Here is a 16,936-nt window from a genome sequence, read left to right on the forward strand (position 1 = left end):
CCAGTTTTTGAGTTACTTATTTCTTTTTGCATGTATACATAGTGCCCTGTTACCCAGGTGTACGGATGTATTTTTTACAACACATTTTTTATGGACCGCTACAATTAAATCAGGCCAGAGGGAGTAGTACGTTTAATTTTAGAAAAAAAACATCTTGTTTTTATTTTATTTTTGGCTCCAATCAACTTGGACCTTATCCGTGCATGCCGTATCACCCACGTTGTTGAATAGTTCCTTTTCTTTTCTTCTTGTTTATTAAAAGTCGTGTTGGGTTTTAATACCATGAAATTGACAGGTAATTCAGTTTCCTTCGCGCGCCTTTGGACAGAAATATATACTGTGTCGTCACTCCTGAGTACGCACGCCTTCAGATACTCCTCACTAGCCAATATACCAATCCCGCGTGTCTAGTTCATGTGTACACCTCGAATATTGGGCGGACGAACATGAGGCTCCTCGACGCACTCTCCTGGTTGCTCCCACTGCTGCTGCTGCTGCAGGCGGCAGCGGTGCGGGCATCCGGCGTGAAAAGAAGCCAACCGGCGAACGGGACGACTCTTCCCTCCACCACCACGCTTGCCGGTTGTCAGAAGAGCTGTGGGAACGTGAGCTTGGAGTACCCATTCGGCATCGGACCTGGCTGCTTCCGGTCGCAAGACTTTGAGCTCATCTGCAATAATCACACTTCCTCGCATGCTCCCATGCTCTTCCTGCACGACGGCATCACGGAGGTCGCCCAGGATAATGAGTATATCGACATCGACATCAGCCGATATATTAAGGTATCGTTTTCCCGCTCCATCTCCTTGAGACCTGAGGTCGATGTGTACAACCTGTCCTGGAATCTTGGGAGATCCTTCAGCATCTTTTCTTTGCAACTAAACTTCACCGGTTGCGACTTCGACATGCACGTGTTTGACAAGAACGATATGGTGAGACAGTGCAGTGCTACATGTCCTGACGAAGACATCACAGGCTGGGTGGCTCGGGAGAATTGCAACGGCACAGGATGTTGCTCCACCTATGTTAGAGCATCTCCAGTCGCGTCCCCCAAACCGTCCCCCAAAGCGATTTGGGGCGCGCCGGACAAAAAAAGCGTTCCAGCCGCGTCCCCCAAAGCCCTTTTTCGTCCGGCGCGCCCCCATTCGGTGTCCGGCGCCCGAGCTCGTCCCCGTCCCACGGGGACGCACCGGGGACGCCGGACACAACGAAAAGCGAGGCGGGGAGTGGCGGGGCCGACCCGTCGGCGGCACAATTAATTTAAACCCAACCGTCGCCTACCTCGCGACGGAAGTTATTGGCGCGCAGCCGACGGTGCAGTTCCCGCAGAGGGCACAGCGACGCGTCCCGTCGCGCCTAGCTCTGCGTGCCGGCGTTAATGAGCGCCACCGCTCCTCCGCCTCCCTCCGGCCTATAAAAAGGGGCGCCTCTCATCGTCCCTCTCACACACAAACCCTAGCGCCTCTCTCCCAAACCCTAGCCGCCACCATCTCTCAACAAGACTCGACGCCATGTCTGGTAGAGGCGGAGGCGAACCTCGCGGCCGCGGCCGTGGTCGTGGTCGTGGTCGTGGTCGTGGCCGCGGCGCAGCTGAACGCTCGCCGTCGCCTTCCACGCCGCCGCCTTCATCATCGTCGGAGATGGACGTGGAGCCGGACGTCCTGTTCGAGTTCGTCCACGTCCTCAAGGGCGACCCGCGCGGCATCCAGAGGCTGCCGGACTCCTTCGCCGAGTACGTCGGCGGCGTACGCCCGCGCACGATGCATCTGCGGGAGCATTCGTGCGGCTACCGCCGGTGGATCGTCAAGGCGATCTACGACGCGCGCGGCAAGATGTACTTCAACATCGGCTGGGAGAAGTTCGCGCGCCACCACAGCCTCCAAGCCGGCTTCATCCTCGTGTTCTCCTACTTCGGCAACAGGGACATGAGCGTCAAGGTCTTCGACGAGAGGCGCTGCCTCCGGGACTACCACGTCGACAGGGACGACGACAGCACCGACGAGGAGGACGACTGAAGTGTTGTTTCTTCGCAGCGAATACGTGCACGGAGGTTTCTGCCTGTTCGCCTCATCGGTAGAACCAACAAGGGCACCATCCTCCCGCTGGATTTTCCAGTTTAGGTGACTGGGTGTGCCCTCGAGTGTTCTTTCTTAGCAGCGAACACACGAAACCTTCGATGCACGGCCTAGTTAGGTTTAGTTTCTTTGCAATATTTTATATTTGTGTCCACCATGGTTCAAACTATGTATTAGTTTGTGGAAAACCATGTTCCAAACTGTGTTTTCGTGTAAACCACGTTCCAAATTATGTATTAGTTTGTGGAAATTGAAATAAAAAAGCTAGAAAAATTATTTTAAATGTTTGGGGGCGGCGTTTGGGGGACGCGGCTGGGGAGCGACGTCCCCCAAACGCGGCACGAACGAAACACGTCCCCCAAACGCTCGATCCGGCGTGGTTTGGGGGACGGTTTGGGGAACGCGGCTGGAGATGCTCTTAGCCCCCACTCCTTCGCGACTGCTGCCGCCTTGGAGATCAAGTTTGTCCGCCAAAAGATTGGAGAACCAAAATTCGAAGAGCACAATAATAACCAAAGCTCCATATGGGATTCAATTGATGTTACCGCTGATGTCGGTATTACCTGCGGCATCGTCGTTGATCAACCCGGCCCTGCTAGCACCTTCCGCCACAGGACAGATTATGCATGTCTTGGCAACCATAGCCGTGATTACACTCACGATGGATCAGACGACAACAGTTATTATTATTGTACTTGCGAAGATGGTTACAGAGGCAATGCATACATAACTGATGGATGTTCACGTGACAGAGGTAATTACTGTGCGATTTTATTTTTTCTTACAGTGCGTGTGCACGGCCAGTAACTACTTTTTTAAAGGAGAAAGTTTTAAAAAAATCACCACAATTACGTTTTGTGATAATAAAAAGCCCCACATATATTGGGCAACTGTTTTTCAAAAAACACTTAACACTCTTTTAAGCCGTGCTAACGAGGTTTCTGACTGATGATTTAGTCTGACGTGGCACTGCAATAACGGTCTCGTGCGACATTTGTGAGAGTTAGACTTCAAAATTCTGGACTATTTTGCAATTTTCTAAAACCATTTGTCAGTACCCTCTTTTTTGTCTATTTAAAAAGTCCACCGATGCATATCTCAATAAACGCGCCGGTGACGATGGAGCGGCGGCGGCGAGTGGCCCTGCTCCACCTTTTACTCCTTCCCAGCGAGGTAGCAACCACTCTACCAACTGAAGGCTGATGCCTCCTACCACGCCCCGCAGAGAGAACACCAAGACCACGCCGCCGTCTAGTTTCCACGACACCGCGCCCCACGACCAGCTCCGTGCCCCCGTCGACCGCACCGGCCCGTGCTGCCACTGCCGAGTGAGGGGGACAAGACGCCTTGTCGGCGCCCCCTTGGATTTTCCCGGTGAAGCCCTCTGGCGGCGGCGAGGGGGGGGGGGAGGAGGGGCGCTGGCGGCGAGGGAGTTAGGGTTCGCCCTGCCGCTCGCGGGAACAGGCAGGACGAAGCATTTTCCGCGCATATGGTCTTCGTGTTCCTAAGAAAGAGATGCCCATTCCCGTCGTCGAGAGAGTAAAAGAATTATACCATGTGACCTCATGTATTGGGTGAAATTTTCTTCTCCTTTGTGATGTGACCCAATGAAAGATGTACTGACCTTTTTTTTCCTAATGAAATCAGGGTATGATCCTTTACAATGGAAGACCAATTGCTCTAGATGGTGTGGGAACATCAGTATTCCTTTCCCATTCGGCCTAGAAGACGGTTGTTCTGCAAGGATGTCGTTTCAGCTCAATTGTACAAATTCGACACTGTATGCCTACTCCAGTACTCCATTAGACTACAACATCCTAGTAAACTATATAGATATCAACAATGGGATATTGAAGGTCAAATACAACTCATACATGGAAGAAAGTCTCTCGTTGCAGATGGAGGAAGATGTTGCCCTCTATGTTGCATCTGGGGAATCAGCATCTCAACAGTGGGCCGTAGCCAATTTAACGTGCCAGGAAGCACGGCAAAACAGGACGGGGTATGCATGTGTTAGCATGAATAGCACGTGCTTGGATGTCCACTCCGCACGAGAATATGTTGGTTACCGTTGCAAGTGTATCTCCGGCTTTGATGGGAATCCATATATCACGGACGGGTGTCAAGGTACACTCTACCTCATCCTCATCATCTCTTGCGCACCTCCTAATATGCACTCTTTCTTCGTTATGGAGATGCTATAATAAACGGGTTCTCGTGCACCTTTTTTAAGGGGACTTTTACCGTCCCCTAAAATTAATATAGACCATCCATTTTCCATAATCAAATGGCCAATATGACTTGGTACTCCGCTGCTAGATTCACAGAGTACTAACTCGAAAAGTCACTGAGTATTTCGATCTAAGGGGCAAAATGGTAGTCATAGCAATCCCATTATTATTTATAGTAACTTCGCTTTTTTTTTGTAATCTCCAAGCATTCATCCAAAAACCATTGGACGTTAACAATAATCTTAGGTTAACATTTTTTAGGGTTATAATCTTAGGTTAACTGAACATGTGGCCGGAGGTTAGATTCTCCACGAGTCCACGACTACTCAGCTAACACCCATGGCAGTAGAGGAGCAGGGATGAGCCCGGAGCTGGTGGGATGTGCCCAGCAGAAGGCAGGGAGAGTACCAGTGTACCGTAAAAATCCTCTTTCAGGAAGCGATACTTCAAAATAATCTCAAAGAGAAAAATTATAGATATGCAAGAAAGCAATCAATTTTTTTATATGTACATCTGCTTGGATGATGAATACTTGAAATCTAAAAGAAATATATTCTTGAATTACTTGTAGTCTGGCCTCCATCTAGCAGTTTGACTACAATTCTTATGTATTTCCTCTCATGTTACTTATTATTGCAGATATTAACGAGTGCAACATACCGGGAACATGTAATGGGATTTGCCATAACACTCAAGGAAATCATTATTGCATCGAATGTCCTACAAACACAGTTTATGACAGTGCAACAAGGAGGTGCAGATCGACCAAAGAACAAAATCTGGTCCTAGGTGAGTTTTACTACACAATCAATTATATCGTAATGAGCTAAATGAAATCCTAGATATAGTAATGACAAGTATAATCATTACAGGTATTTCCATTGGGATTAGCGTTGGTTTTGGAATTCTACTTTTCATCTTGATTGTAATATTTTTCATCCGTAGATGGAAAAAATACATCCAAAAGAAACTACGAAGAAAGCACTTTCGGCAGAATCAAGGTCTACTCCTCGAACAATTGATATCATCTGATGAAAATGCGAGTGACAACACCAAGATTTTCTCATTATCAGAGTTAGAAAAGGCAACAAATAACTTTGATGCCACACGAATTGTTGGTCATGGAGGACATGGCATGGTTTATAAAGGCATATTATTTGACCAACGGGTAGTGGCCATAAAGAAGTCTAAAGTCATTGAGCAAATTGAGATTAGTCAGTTCATCAATGAGGTTGCCATCCTCTCACAGATAAATCACCGAAATATCGTGAAGCTCTTCGGATGTTGTCTTGAGACTGAAGTCCCACTGCTAGTATATGACTTCATCCCAAATGGTTCGTTATTTGGAATCCTCCATGCCGATACCACTAGCAGTTTTGTTCTGTCATGGGATGATTGTTTGAAAATTGCAGCAGAAGCTGCAGGAGCACTCTATTACCTCCACTCGGCTGCTTCTGTATCGATATTTCATCGTGATGTGAAGTCCACTAACATACTCTTGGATGGAAATTACACCGCGAAAGTATCGGACTTTGGTGCTTCAAGGTTGGTTCCTATTAACCAAACTCATGTCGTTACGAATATACAAGGCACCTTTGGGTACCTGGATCCAGAGTATTACCACACGGGCATGTTAAATGAGAAGAGTGATGTCTATAGCTTTGGTGTAGTACTTGTAGAGTTGTTGTTGAGAAAGGAGCCTATTTTTACAAGTGATTCTGGCCTAAAGCAAAACTTGTCCAACTACTTTCTTTGGGAGATGAGGGAGAAACCACTTGCAGATATAGTGGCTGCTCAAGTTTTGGAGGAAGCAACATCTGAAGAGATTAATGATGTCGCTAGTCTTGCAGAGACTTGCCTGCGACTACGAGGTGTAGAAAGGCCTACTATGAAACAAGTGGAGATGAAACTGCAGCATATCCGATCCAAAAGGTTAAGATCATCTCAGGTTGCAGTAACAAGTGAAGATATGCAACCTCTGTTAAGTGTACAAAGACGAGTCAACCTTCCGTTGTTGGGTGTTCAAGATGGTATAGTGGAGCGAGCTAATTTACCTTCTGAAAGGGAGCAAAACTGCTATAGCCTGGAGCAAGAGTTCATGGCATCGGCGACTCTGCCACGGTAGATCGCTGGATTGTCTGGTTTTATCCGTTTCAAGCGCTAGCTGCATATTTTCCGTCCTTTGATGGATACGGCAATGTATACCTTATATTGTATTGTAGTACACTTACACTCAGCAACGGTTTTCACTATTCAGGTTATATGGCCGGCCAGTTTTCGTTGCATCAAAATAATGTTGTAAAATGCTACTGATCCACCTTTTTATCTCATGATTGGGCAATGATTTTGCATCTCAATAACTAATGCTGTAATAAGGTACTGGTCCACCTTCGTATATATCTCACAATCGGGTATTATAATTTTGCATCTCGGTAATATTGGAGTAATATGCTACTATCCACTTGTGCCATCTCACAATTTGTCATTGTAAATTGTAATGGTTCTGAAAAAAAATAAACAATGGTCATTGTATAATTTAATGAACATTGTTAGACATACGATATAGTCGTATCGTAACAGGTTTCTGTATACGTTTCCTTCACGTAATCCTTGTAAGCCTTTGGGCCCAAAACCTTCTATCTCTACTATTAAGAGCAAACTGGTGAATGTCTGGTGTCACATTTTCAGGATGGACAATAATATCCCCCACGTCTTTATCCTACCAAGATGATTTTTATTATTAAAGTGAAACCCGCGAGTGCGTGGTGTCACACTTCAAAAAATTACAGAATAAATGCCACCGCACTCTCTTACATTTCCCTAACTAAATAAATGCGGGGTAATTTCTTGTTAGCTGATTCTCGCTCGGATAAGGATTGCCCGTTAGCCGTACCAATCACTTCCCTACAGAAACTGCGGGATTGGTGATGCGTCCGCGGAGCGCGGAGTCCGCAACGTCCGCGAACTCTCCACTTTCAATCCATAAAATGATCCAGGCAAGGGGGTTAGTTGTACCCGTCATCACTGGGTGCTTGGACCTTCTAGCTTGGACGAGCTCGCGAATGACCCTCTGGTATGTTTGTTCTCTTGATCAGCAGGTTCGATCGGCGCGGCCACAGCGGTACATGAACATCCAGCAGGACGGTAGAGCTCCAGCATGATGCAATCAATACATCGCTGCCTCACCTGATTTTAGCCTGCGCATCTTCTCTCCTCGCCGCCTTCCACGCCAATCTCCTCAGGCTGAGGATCGTCCCCGCCGGATAGCTCCATCCCACACTCACCGGCTCCTCTGCCAACGGCTAAAGACCCTCCTTGACATAACCCCCTCCCAGGCTGGCCTTTGCCTCCGACTCGACGTCCCCGGCCAGCACCGCCTCCACCCAGGCAGGTTTTTTTATTGTGACTAAATAGAAGCGTATTTGCCACCGTGAGATTTTGTTTCATGTTATATATAGTCGGATACTAAACTCTTTTAGCAAATTGAATATGCGATTATTTTATTTCATGCACAACAGATGTGGCTCCGTAGATCATTAGTTTGTGTATGTACAAAGACAGTACTACATACTGTTGTTGAGCTTAATTTAGTTCTTACTTCTGCCTGTAATTCTTATGTTACTACTATTCTCCTGCAGCAAAGAGTTGTTCCATCTGAAGAGAACTCCCAAGATGGCCGTCCATAGCAGCAAAGTAGGGACTCATGGAAGTTGGCGCAATCTATGATAATTCAGAGATGTATTCGCATCTCTACTCTAACTATCCAATGATTTCTCTGAGCTCGGTGAGCACACCTGCCAATATGTCGCCCCGGTCAAGCTTACTCCTTATGTTGTAATTATCCCTGACTTGTGTGTTATTAATTACTGATCGATTACACACCTTCCAATCTCTTCCCATGTAAGTCCAGAATCGTCTTTGGACCGCCGACCGCCTAGCCAAGCGTGGATGGCCCCACACCCCTTCTTGCCAGCTCTGCAGGTGCACCCCGAAGACAGCTCGGCACATACTTTTCGAATGTCGCTACTCTAGAAGGATCTGGTCGGCCACGGCCAGCTGGCTCTCCTGTCCAGATCTGCTACTCAGCATGGGGACCAACTGGCCTAAGGTTCTCGAATACTGGCAGGCCACTGCCAAATCACCCTCCTCTTCCCCGAAAGGTCTCAAAACAGCAATCATGCTCATCGTCTGGGAGATTTGGAAGGAAAGGAACGAGAGAGTCTTCAACGACAAGTCTTCCTTGCCTTCAGAGGTCATGCGTAAGATCAAAAAAGAAGGGGAAGCCTGGGTGCTAGCTGAAGCTAAAAACCTTGCTGAGCTTATGGGTTGATTCTGTCTTTTCAGGGGCTTGTCCCTCTATATTTTTTCTTTTTTGGCCTAGGCCATACTCTGTTTGCTCCTTCTATATCAATATATTGGCAAAGCTTTTGCCTCGTTTCAAAAAAAAAATCTCTTCCCATGTAAGTACTACTAATATTCAAAAAGACGCGAGACATTTGAGGGCTTACAAGCTAAATGTTTGGAATTTCACGTTAGGGTGATTGCAATGAGGAAGAAGGAGCAGTTGCATGGGATTACTATGGCAAACACTTTGTTAATTTTACTATGGCTTGACTGATTCTTCATTTTTTTTTTGCGGTTAAAAAGAAAATGCATTAATTCAGAAACATTACAGAAAGGTCCCCAACAAACGCAAAAATACAGCATAGCCCTTCTGCAAGTTGACCACGTCGTCGGCTCGCCGTTGTTGTCGGTGGCGCGCCGTCGCCGCTGCCTCCCTTGACGCCTTGGAGCGGAGGCAGTCCCCAGGCGAGCGGGAAGTCGCCGAGCACCGGTCCCGGAGGACCTACACCGGAGAGCGCCCCCGTGGACGAACCGAATCGCCGCATCTTCTTCTTCGAGATCTCGATTTGCTGTCTCCTCCGTCTCATGGAGCCCAGCGCGGGGAAATCGCTCAGCACACCTCCAGGGAGATGCGAGCGCGACGAAGGCGGTGGAACGAGGACGAAGCTCCAGGGAACGACGCCATCGGGGAGGAAGACCACCACCTGCAAACTCCAAATTGGCCGCATCTCCACCCCAACGCCGCCGGCCGTTAACCCTAGCACTCCTACACTATATACACGCCGCGAGACAGGGTTCCCCCGGCCTCCCGCCGCCGGAGTGGCCGACGGAGGCTGAGAGAACCGACGAATCAGCGACGGCGAGGTGGAGAGCCCAGTCGATCTACGAGTGACCAGGCTCCGCCGCTGGGAGGAGGTAGATGAGGAAAAAAAGGAAGGATGAAGAAATTGGAGGGAAACTAGAGTATTGACAATATTGTTCCACATAGATAGATTAATTTGGGCATTCTTCTCATTCACAAATCGCATGAGAAAAGTATATTAATTCCTCCATCTATCTTATTCATAGTTTTGGACGGTATTGTCAACTTTGAATAGTATGCAAAGCTTACCCGAATCAAATCGACAGTCATTCCTTTTATAATTTTTCTTGAACCAAGGTAAAATATTTGCTATGTCATTAATAGAGAAAAAGTTTTTAGAGCATTTGCCTAGAAAAAACCTAGGACTTTTGCATAATCTAAATCTACTTACTTGGATACACGCTTCAAATTTCTTTCTTCCCGAAGGTTTGGAGTTGGCGACAAATACCCAACGACTTTAGAAGTATGCCTTATTGTGGCTTAGCAACACCCTAGCTTGACGTTGCCGGAGGTGATAGTGGGGATAAAGATCGACATAAGAGGACGTGATTAACCTAGACATCTGAGAACTGAGAGAAAACGCGGACTGCTACAAAGGAGTAATAAAAGGCGAGACACTAGGCTGGCGAAGAAGGATGTGGAGTCGCGATGGTCATGCTGTTGATCGGTTCTTCTCTTTTTTTCCTTCATATTTCCTAATAAATATGTTTATCGTAAATATAATTATGAATCGAGGCCTTTAGAAAAAGTGGAGGAATGGTCACTTATTTAAAATCTGCAAGTTCTTCATTTGGCACATAAATTATTACTGCTTTATTATAGCACCCAAATTAATGTTGCGTATACGTGCATGAACTACAAAATCGATAGTTGCTAGGATGTTGCAATATTAAGATAAATGAAATGTACTACATTACTCTCTTCTTCTAAAACAAACAAAGTAGTCAGTGTAAAATTTTCCTTTTCAGCCAAACATTTTGTTTAATTCCTTGTCCCGATTTGATATGCAAAATAACACAAGTAACATAGGATCCAGAGTCTTTTCAATATAAATTAGAAGTAGTAGAATTTATATAGGATGCGTGTGAACAAAACATACGGGTGTTCTAATAATCCTTCCATGTCACATATAGAATCATAACACTAATTGCACTCTCACCAAAAAATAAAAATGAAATGCAGATAAACTATAATATGTACCAATAAAGCTTACAAGTAAACCAAATATGAAGAAATCTTATTCACAACACTAACGAATGTTGAAGTGATATCTTGACACAACGACAGAGATAGCAAACTAATCTTTGCAGTATTGTGTTTGTGTAGCCATGTAGGCAAGGGTGTGGAATAAGAGAGCATGATCTTTTATGCAGGAAAATCCATATGCATGATTCAATGTGAGAGGTTAGATCATGTTGTCGTGATAGGAGGTAAGGGTCACAACTATTGCATCACATATACTGTTGCATGATCGGTTCACGTGTCTTCTATCATCAATATAAAGGAAAGATTAACCAAACTCAGGATCTTTCCAAATTTAAGAAAACAACATTTTTGAGATGGAGCGGGTAGCTTTTAGAAGGTCGGGGAACAAGGGAACGAAGGCTATGAGGAAGCAAGAGGCTGATGACATCGTTTGTGGTGACTCAGTTAGTGACAACATTGGCGGCACCTAATTATAAAATTAAAAAATCCCTTATATTTATGTTATTCCGTATCAACACATGATAATTTTGCTTGATGACTCAGTTAGTGGAATTTGGCTTTTGCATAATAAAATTTTCTAGGTTCATCCAGCCAATGACCACACAAGCACGATGTTCACGAGTGGAATTTGGCTTTTACATAATAAATTTGCCTGTCTTTGCATTTTATACATATTATATTGAATTATGTGAAGTAAACCGGTGTGCTTAAATATTTTAAATATTCATACTATATGTTATTTTTTGTTGTACTTAAATATTTATGTGCATTGTTTATATGTGTGACATATGTGGCACCAGATATAAAGTAGGGAGCAGTGGCGAAGCACGGGCGTTCCACTAGTATATATCAACGAGAGAACACGCTCGGGATTTTATCCGAGTAGACCAAACGTGTATTTTCACATGGTATCCAGAGCTCCCCTCTTCGGTACATCTACCTGATCGCGAAAATCGTCGTCGTCGTATCATCGTCGCTGTAGCGTCTTCTCCGCGCGGCGCTCGTCCTCACCCGCGTCACCATGGCCTCGTCGAGCAACCAGCTGAATCTCGGCGCCCCGCCATCGGAGAAACTGACGCGGACAAACTATCCGATCTGGCGGGCGCAGATCTTGCCCGCCATCCGCGGAGCACAGTAGGTCGGCCTCTTGGACGGATCCGACGCTGCCCCAGCGAAGCTGCTGCCTCAAGCTTCCGCGGACAAAGAGAAGGAACCATCGTTCGTTCCCAACCCTGAGTACGCAACCTGGCTTGTCCGGGATCAGATCGTACTCTCCTATCTCCTCAACGGCCTGTCACCGGAGATCATGACCCATGTTCTTCGCCATGAGCACACCGCTGCTGTTTGGAAGGCCATCGAGTCTATGTTCGCTTCTGTGAGTCAATCCAAGATTACCAATCTCCGGGTTGCCCTTGCGAATACGAAGAAACTCAACAAAACCACCTCAGAATTCCTCACACAGATGCAACGCATTGCTGACGAACTCGCTGCCGCCGGGAGACCTGTCCCTGAAGATGAACATGTTTCTTTCATCCTTGCTGGTTTGGGTGCAGATTACAATTCCTTAGTTGCTGCCCTTGGCGTGGCCACCGTGCCCATATCTCTCAGCGACTTATATGCCCACATCAATGCCTATGATGAACGCCAACTCATGCTACAGGGACAGCCAGCTTCAGAGTTCGAGACATCAGCAAACCTCGCCAACAAACAGCAGCGCTCTCGCACTTTCAGCAGTGGACGTGGTGGCGCTCGTGGTGACCGCCGTGATGATCGGCGTCCTGAGCGTCGTGATGATCGGCCCTACGGACAAGGCAGAGGAGGAGGACGCGCACCAGCAGGAGGAGGGCGTGGTCGCGGACGAGGTCGGCGTCGCACCACACCTTGGGTGGACATCACATGCCAGATATGCAACAAAGAGGGTCACCCCGCCAAAGATTGTTGGCGACGTTTCGATGAAGACTATGAACCCTATGAAGACAAGGAGGTCAACTCGGCCTCCTATGGTGTGGATACCAACTGGTATGGAGACACCGGCGCTACCCACCACATTACAAGTGAGCTCAACAACTTGACTGTCCGCGACAACTACAGAGGCTATGACAAGGTCAACACCGCCAACGGGCAAGGTATGGACATTACTCATGTTGGTCATTCAATAATTCGTCACCCTGTTCAGGATTTCCATCTTCGCAATATCCTCCATGTTCCTCATGCTTCAAAAAATCTTTTCTCTGTTCATCGCTTTACATATGATAACAAAGTGTTCATAGAGTTCCATCCTTTCTATTTTTTGATTAAGGATCAGGTCACGCGGAAAATAATTCATAAAGGGAGATGTGTTGGTGGGCTTTATCCTCTTATTTCATCCTTGGTGTCATCTTCCCAGTTTCAGAAGCATGCTTTTGTCGCCGCCAAGCCAACACACGCGAAGTGGCATAGTCGTCTTGGTCATTCTTCATCTATTATAGTTAGCCAAATTATTAGCAAGAATAAATTACCTTGTATTGGGGATTCCACATTAGAACTAGTTTGTGATTCATGTCAGCGAGCTAAGAGTCATCAGCTTCCATATCCAGTTTCCACCAGTGTATCTACAGCACCCCTACAGTTAGTCTTCTCTGATGTATGGGGTCCTGCCACTACTTCTGTTGGTAGACATGACTACTATGTAAGCTTTATTGATGATTATAATAAATTTACATGGATTTATCTTCTCAAAAAGAAGTCTGATGTGTTCAATGCCTTTACAAATTTCCAGAAACTAGTTGAGCGTAAACTTGACAAGAAAATCCTCACTGTTCAGTCAGATTGGGGAGGCGAATATGTCAAACTAAACAGCTTCTTCCAAACACAAGGCATTGCTCATCATGTCTCGTGCCCCCATGCACATCAACAAAATGGCTCCGCTGAGCGCAAGCATCGTCACATAGTTGAAGTAGGTTTATCCCTTCTTGCTAATGCCCATATGCCTCTCAAATTTTGGGACGAGGCGTTCCTGACTGCCACTTATCTCATTAATATGCTTCCCAGTCGCACCATCAACAATGACACCCCTGTGCATCGTCTCCTACACACCAAACCCGATTACTCCTCTTTACGTGTTTTTGGATGCGCATGTTGGCCTAATCTTCGCCCATACAATAAACGCAAGTTAGCTTTTCGCTCTACACAGTGCGTCTTCCTTGGCTATAGTCCGCGTCACAAGGGGGTTAAATGCCTTGAGGTGTCTTCTGGACGTGTCTATATTTCTCGTGACGTCGTTTTCGATGAGGCTGTGTTTCCTTTTCAATCTCTTCACCCAAATGCCGGAGCCCTACTTCGCCAAGAGATTCTTCTACTTCCACCGTCCCTTCGTAATCCTGAACAAGGGGATGGAGTTATTGATGATACATACATGACTAATGTTCCTACTAATCCTGTCACTAGTCCTTCTTGTGTTGCTCCACAGGTTACTGCCAACAGGATGTTGCCACTTGGTGAAAATTCTGATCAAAATAATGGCCAGAATACTGAAAACAGTTTTGCAGAAGAAGACAGAAACACAGGACACGGAGCAGATTCACTGACGCCATCTTCCTCGGGATCGCGGTCGAGATCCGCCTCGGATCAGCCGTCTCTGTCACCTGCACGGTCCCCTGCTCAGTCCGACGCGCGAGACGCGCGCTCGCCACGCGCAAGTCCTGCGCCCGCTGCCTCCGCTGCCTCCCCGGGTGGATCCTCTACGCCCGCCCGCTCTGCAGCTGACGGGTCTGCCTCTCATTCGGCCACACAGCAGACTACACGATCGTCTGCGCCGAGCTCACATGCAACTCCTGCAGATTCGGCTGCTGCCAGCGTCAGTGCTCCCGGATCCTCTACGGCTCGCCTGCCTGTGCCACATCCTGTGCAACCTGCAGTTTCTTTGCCTCGTCCGAATACACGTGCATCGAGAGGAATTGTCAAACCGAAAGAGTATAAAGATGGAACTGTTCGCTGGATTTTGTCCGCATCTCTTGAGGAACCTGCCAATCTTGATGATGCTCTTGCTAGTACAAATTGGAAAGAAGCTATGGATGCGGAATATGGTGCTCTTATGATGAATAAAACTTGGAAGCTCGTTCCACCTCGTCATGGGACTAATATTATTGACTGTCGTTGGATTTACAAAGTCAAGAGGAAGTCGGATGGATCCATTGATAGATACAAGGCTAGGTTGGTAGCCAAAGGATTCAAGCAACGTTATGGTATTGATTACGAGGATACCTTTAGTCCAGTTGTTAAAATTGCTACTATTCGACTGGTTTTGTCGGTTGCTGTTTCAAGGGGATGGAGTTTGCGACAGTTAGATGTCAAGAACGCGTTTCTGCATGGTGTTCTGGAAGAGGAGGTCTACATGAAACAGCCGCCAGGTTATGAAGACAAACACAAGCCAAGTTATGTTTGCAAACTTGACAAAGCATTATATGGACTGAAACAAGCACCTCGAGCATGGTATTCTCGGTTGAGTTCTCAGCTTCTCTCTCTTGGATTTGTTGCTTCAAAATCTGACATGTCCCTGTTCATCTATCGCAAGTCATCTGTTACTATCTTCATGCTTATTTATGTTGATGATATCATCGTTGCCAGTTCCTCTCAAGCTGCAACTGATGCATTACTGAGGGATTTAAGCAAGGAGTTTGCATTGAAAGATCTAGGTGACCTGCACTATTTTCTCGGTATGGAGGTTCATAAGAGTCATGATCGGTTGATATTAAGTCAAACTAAGTATGCGCAAGATGTTCTTGCTGAAGGAGATATGCCCTAGAGGCAATAATAAAGTGGTTATTATTTATATCTTTATGTTTATGATAAATGTTTATATATCATGCTATAATTGTATTAACCGAAACATTAGTACATGTGTGATATGTAGACAACAAGAAGTCCCTAGTATGCCTCTTAAACTAGCTTGTTGATTAATGGATGATTAGTTTCATAATCATGAACATTGGATGTTATTAATAACAAGGTTATATCATTATATGAATGATGTAATGGACACACCCAATTAAGCGTAGCATAAGATCTCGTCATTAAGTTATTTGCTATTAGCTTTCGATACATAGTTACCTAGTCCTTATGACCATGAGATCATGTAAATCACTTATACCGGAAAGGTACTTTGATTACATCAAACGCCACTCGCGTAAATGGGTGGTTATAAAGGTGGGATTAAGTATCCGGAAAGTATGAGTTGAGGCATATGGATCAACGAGTGGGATTTGTCCATCCCGATGACGGATAGATATACTCTGGGCCCTCTCGGTGAAATGTCGTCTAATGTCTTGCAAGCATATGAATAAGTTCATAAGAGACCACATACCACGGTACGAGTAAAGAGTACTTGTCAGGAGACGAGGTTGAACAAGGTATAGAGTGATACCGAAGATCAAACCTCGGACAAGTAAAATATCGCGTGACAAAGGGAATTGGTATCTTATGTGAATGGTTCATTCGATCACTAAAGTCATCGTTGAATATGTGGGAGCCATTATGGATCTCCAGATCCCGCTATTGGTTATTGGTCGGAGTGAGTACTCAACCATGTCCGCATAGTTCTCGAACCGTAGGGTGACACACTTAAAGTTGGATGTTGAAATGGTAGTACTTGAATTATGGAATGGAGTTCGAATATTTGTTCGGAGTCCCGGATGAGATCCCGGACATCACGAGGAGTTCCGGAATGGTCCGGAGAATAAGATTCATATATAGGATGTCATTTTATGTGAAATAAAATGTCGCGGAAGGTTCTATGGAAGGTTCTAGAAGGTTCTAGAAAAGTCCGGAAGAAACCACCAAGGAAGGTGGAGTCCACAAGGGACTCCACCTCCATGGCCGGCCAGCCCTAGATGGGGTGGAGTCCCAAGTGGACTCCACCATAGGGGGCCGGCCACCCCCACATGGGAGGTGGGAATCCCACCTTTGGGTGGGAGTCCTAGTTGGGCTAGGTTTGCCCCCTCCTATGGAAGGTTTTGGTTTCGGGTCTTATTCGAAGACTTGGACACCAACACTTGGGATCCACCTATATAATGAGGGGCCAAGGGAGGGGCCGGCCACCCCAAGACCATAAGCTGGCCGCCCCCCTTGAGTGGCCGGCCACCCCCTCCCAAACCCTAGCTTTGCTCCTCCACTCCATATTGCCCGCATAGCTTAGCGAAGCTCCGCCGGACTTCTACACCGCCACCGACACCACGCCGTCG

At 46.4% G+C, this 16,936-nt stretch overlaps 1 protein-coding gene across 1 annotated transcript; it reads left to right on the forward strand.

The window, feature by feature from the left end:
* Window positions 1-446: 446 nt before the first annotated feature.
* On the forward strand, window positions 447-6,597 carry LOC124672248 (wall-associated receptor kinase-like 8). The gene is made up of 5 exons (XM_047208510.1): window positions 447-940; window positions 2,498-2,829; window positions 3,723-4,202; window positions 4,946-5,095; window positions 5,179-6,597. The coding sequence occupies exons 1-5, from the start codon at window positions 447-449 to the stop codon at window positions 6,429-6,431; spliced, it is 2,709 nt and encodes a 902-aa protein (XP_047064466.1). The 3' UTR covers window positions 6,432-6,597.
* The last annotated feature ends 10,339 nt before the right edge of the window (window positions 6,598-16,936 follow it).

The sequence above is a fragment of the Lolium rigidum genome, chromosome 7 (assembly GCF_022539505.1).
Source record: "Lolium rigidum isolate FL_2022 chromosome 7, APGP_CSIRO_Lrig_0.1, whole genome shotgun sequence".
Classification (NCBI taxonomy): Eukaryota; Viridiplantae; Streptophyta; class Magnoliopsida; order Poales; family Poaceae; genus Lolium; species Lolium rigidum.

What these genes read in the sequence shown, in the direction of transcription:
- LOC124672248 (XM_047208510.1), top strand. Translation starts at nt 447, where the DNA reads ATGAGGCTCCTCGACGCACTCTCCTGGTTGCTCCCACTGCTGCTGCTG. An exon ending in AAGAACGATATGGTGAGACA is followed by an intron (nt 941 to 2,497) that starts GTGCAGTGCTAC and finishes AGATGCTCTTAG; the next exon opens with CCCCCACTCCTTCGCGACTG. An exon ending in TGGATGTTCACGTGACAGAG is followed by an intron (nt 2,830 to 3,722) that starts GTAATTACTGTG and finishes TAATGAAATCAG; the next exon opens with GGTATGATCCTTTACAATGG.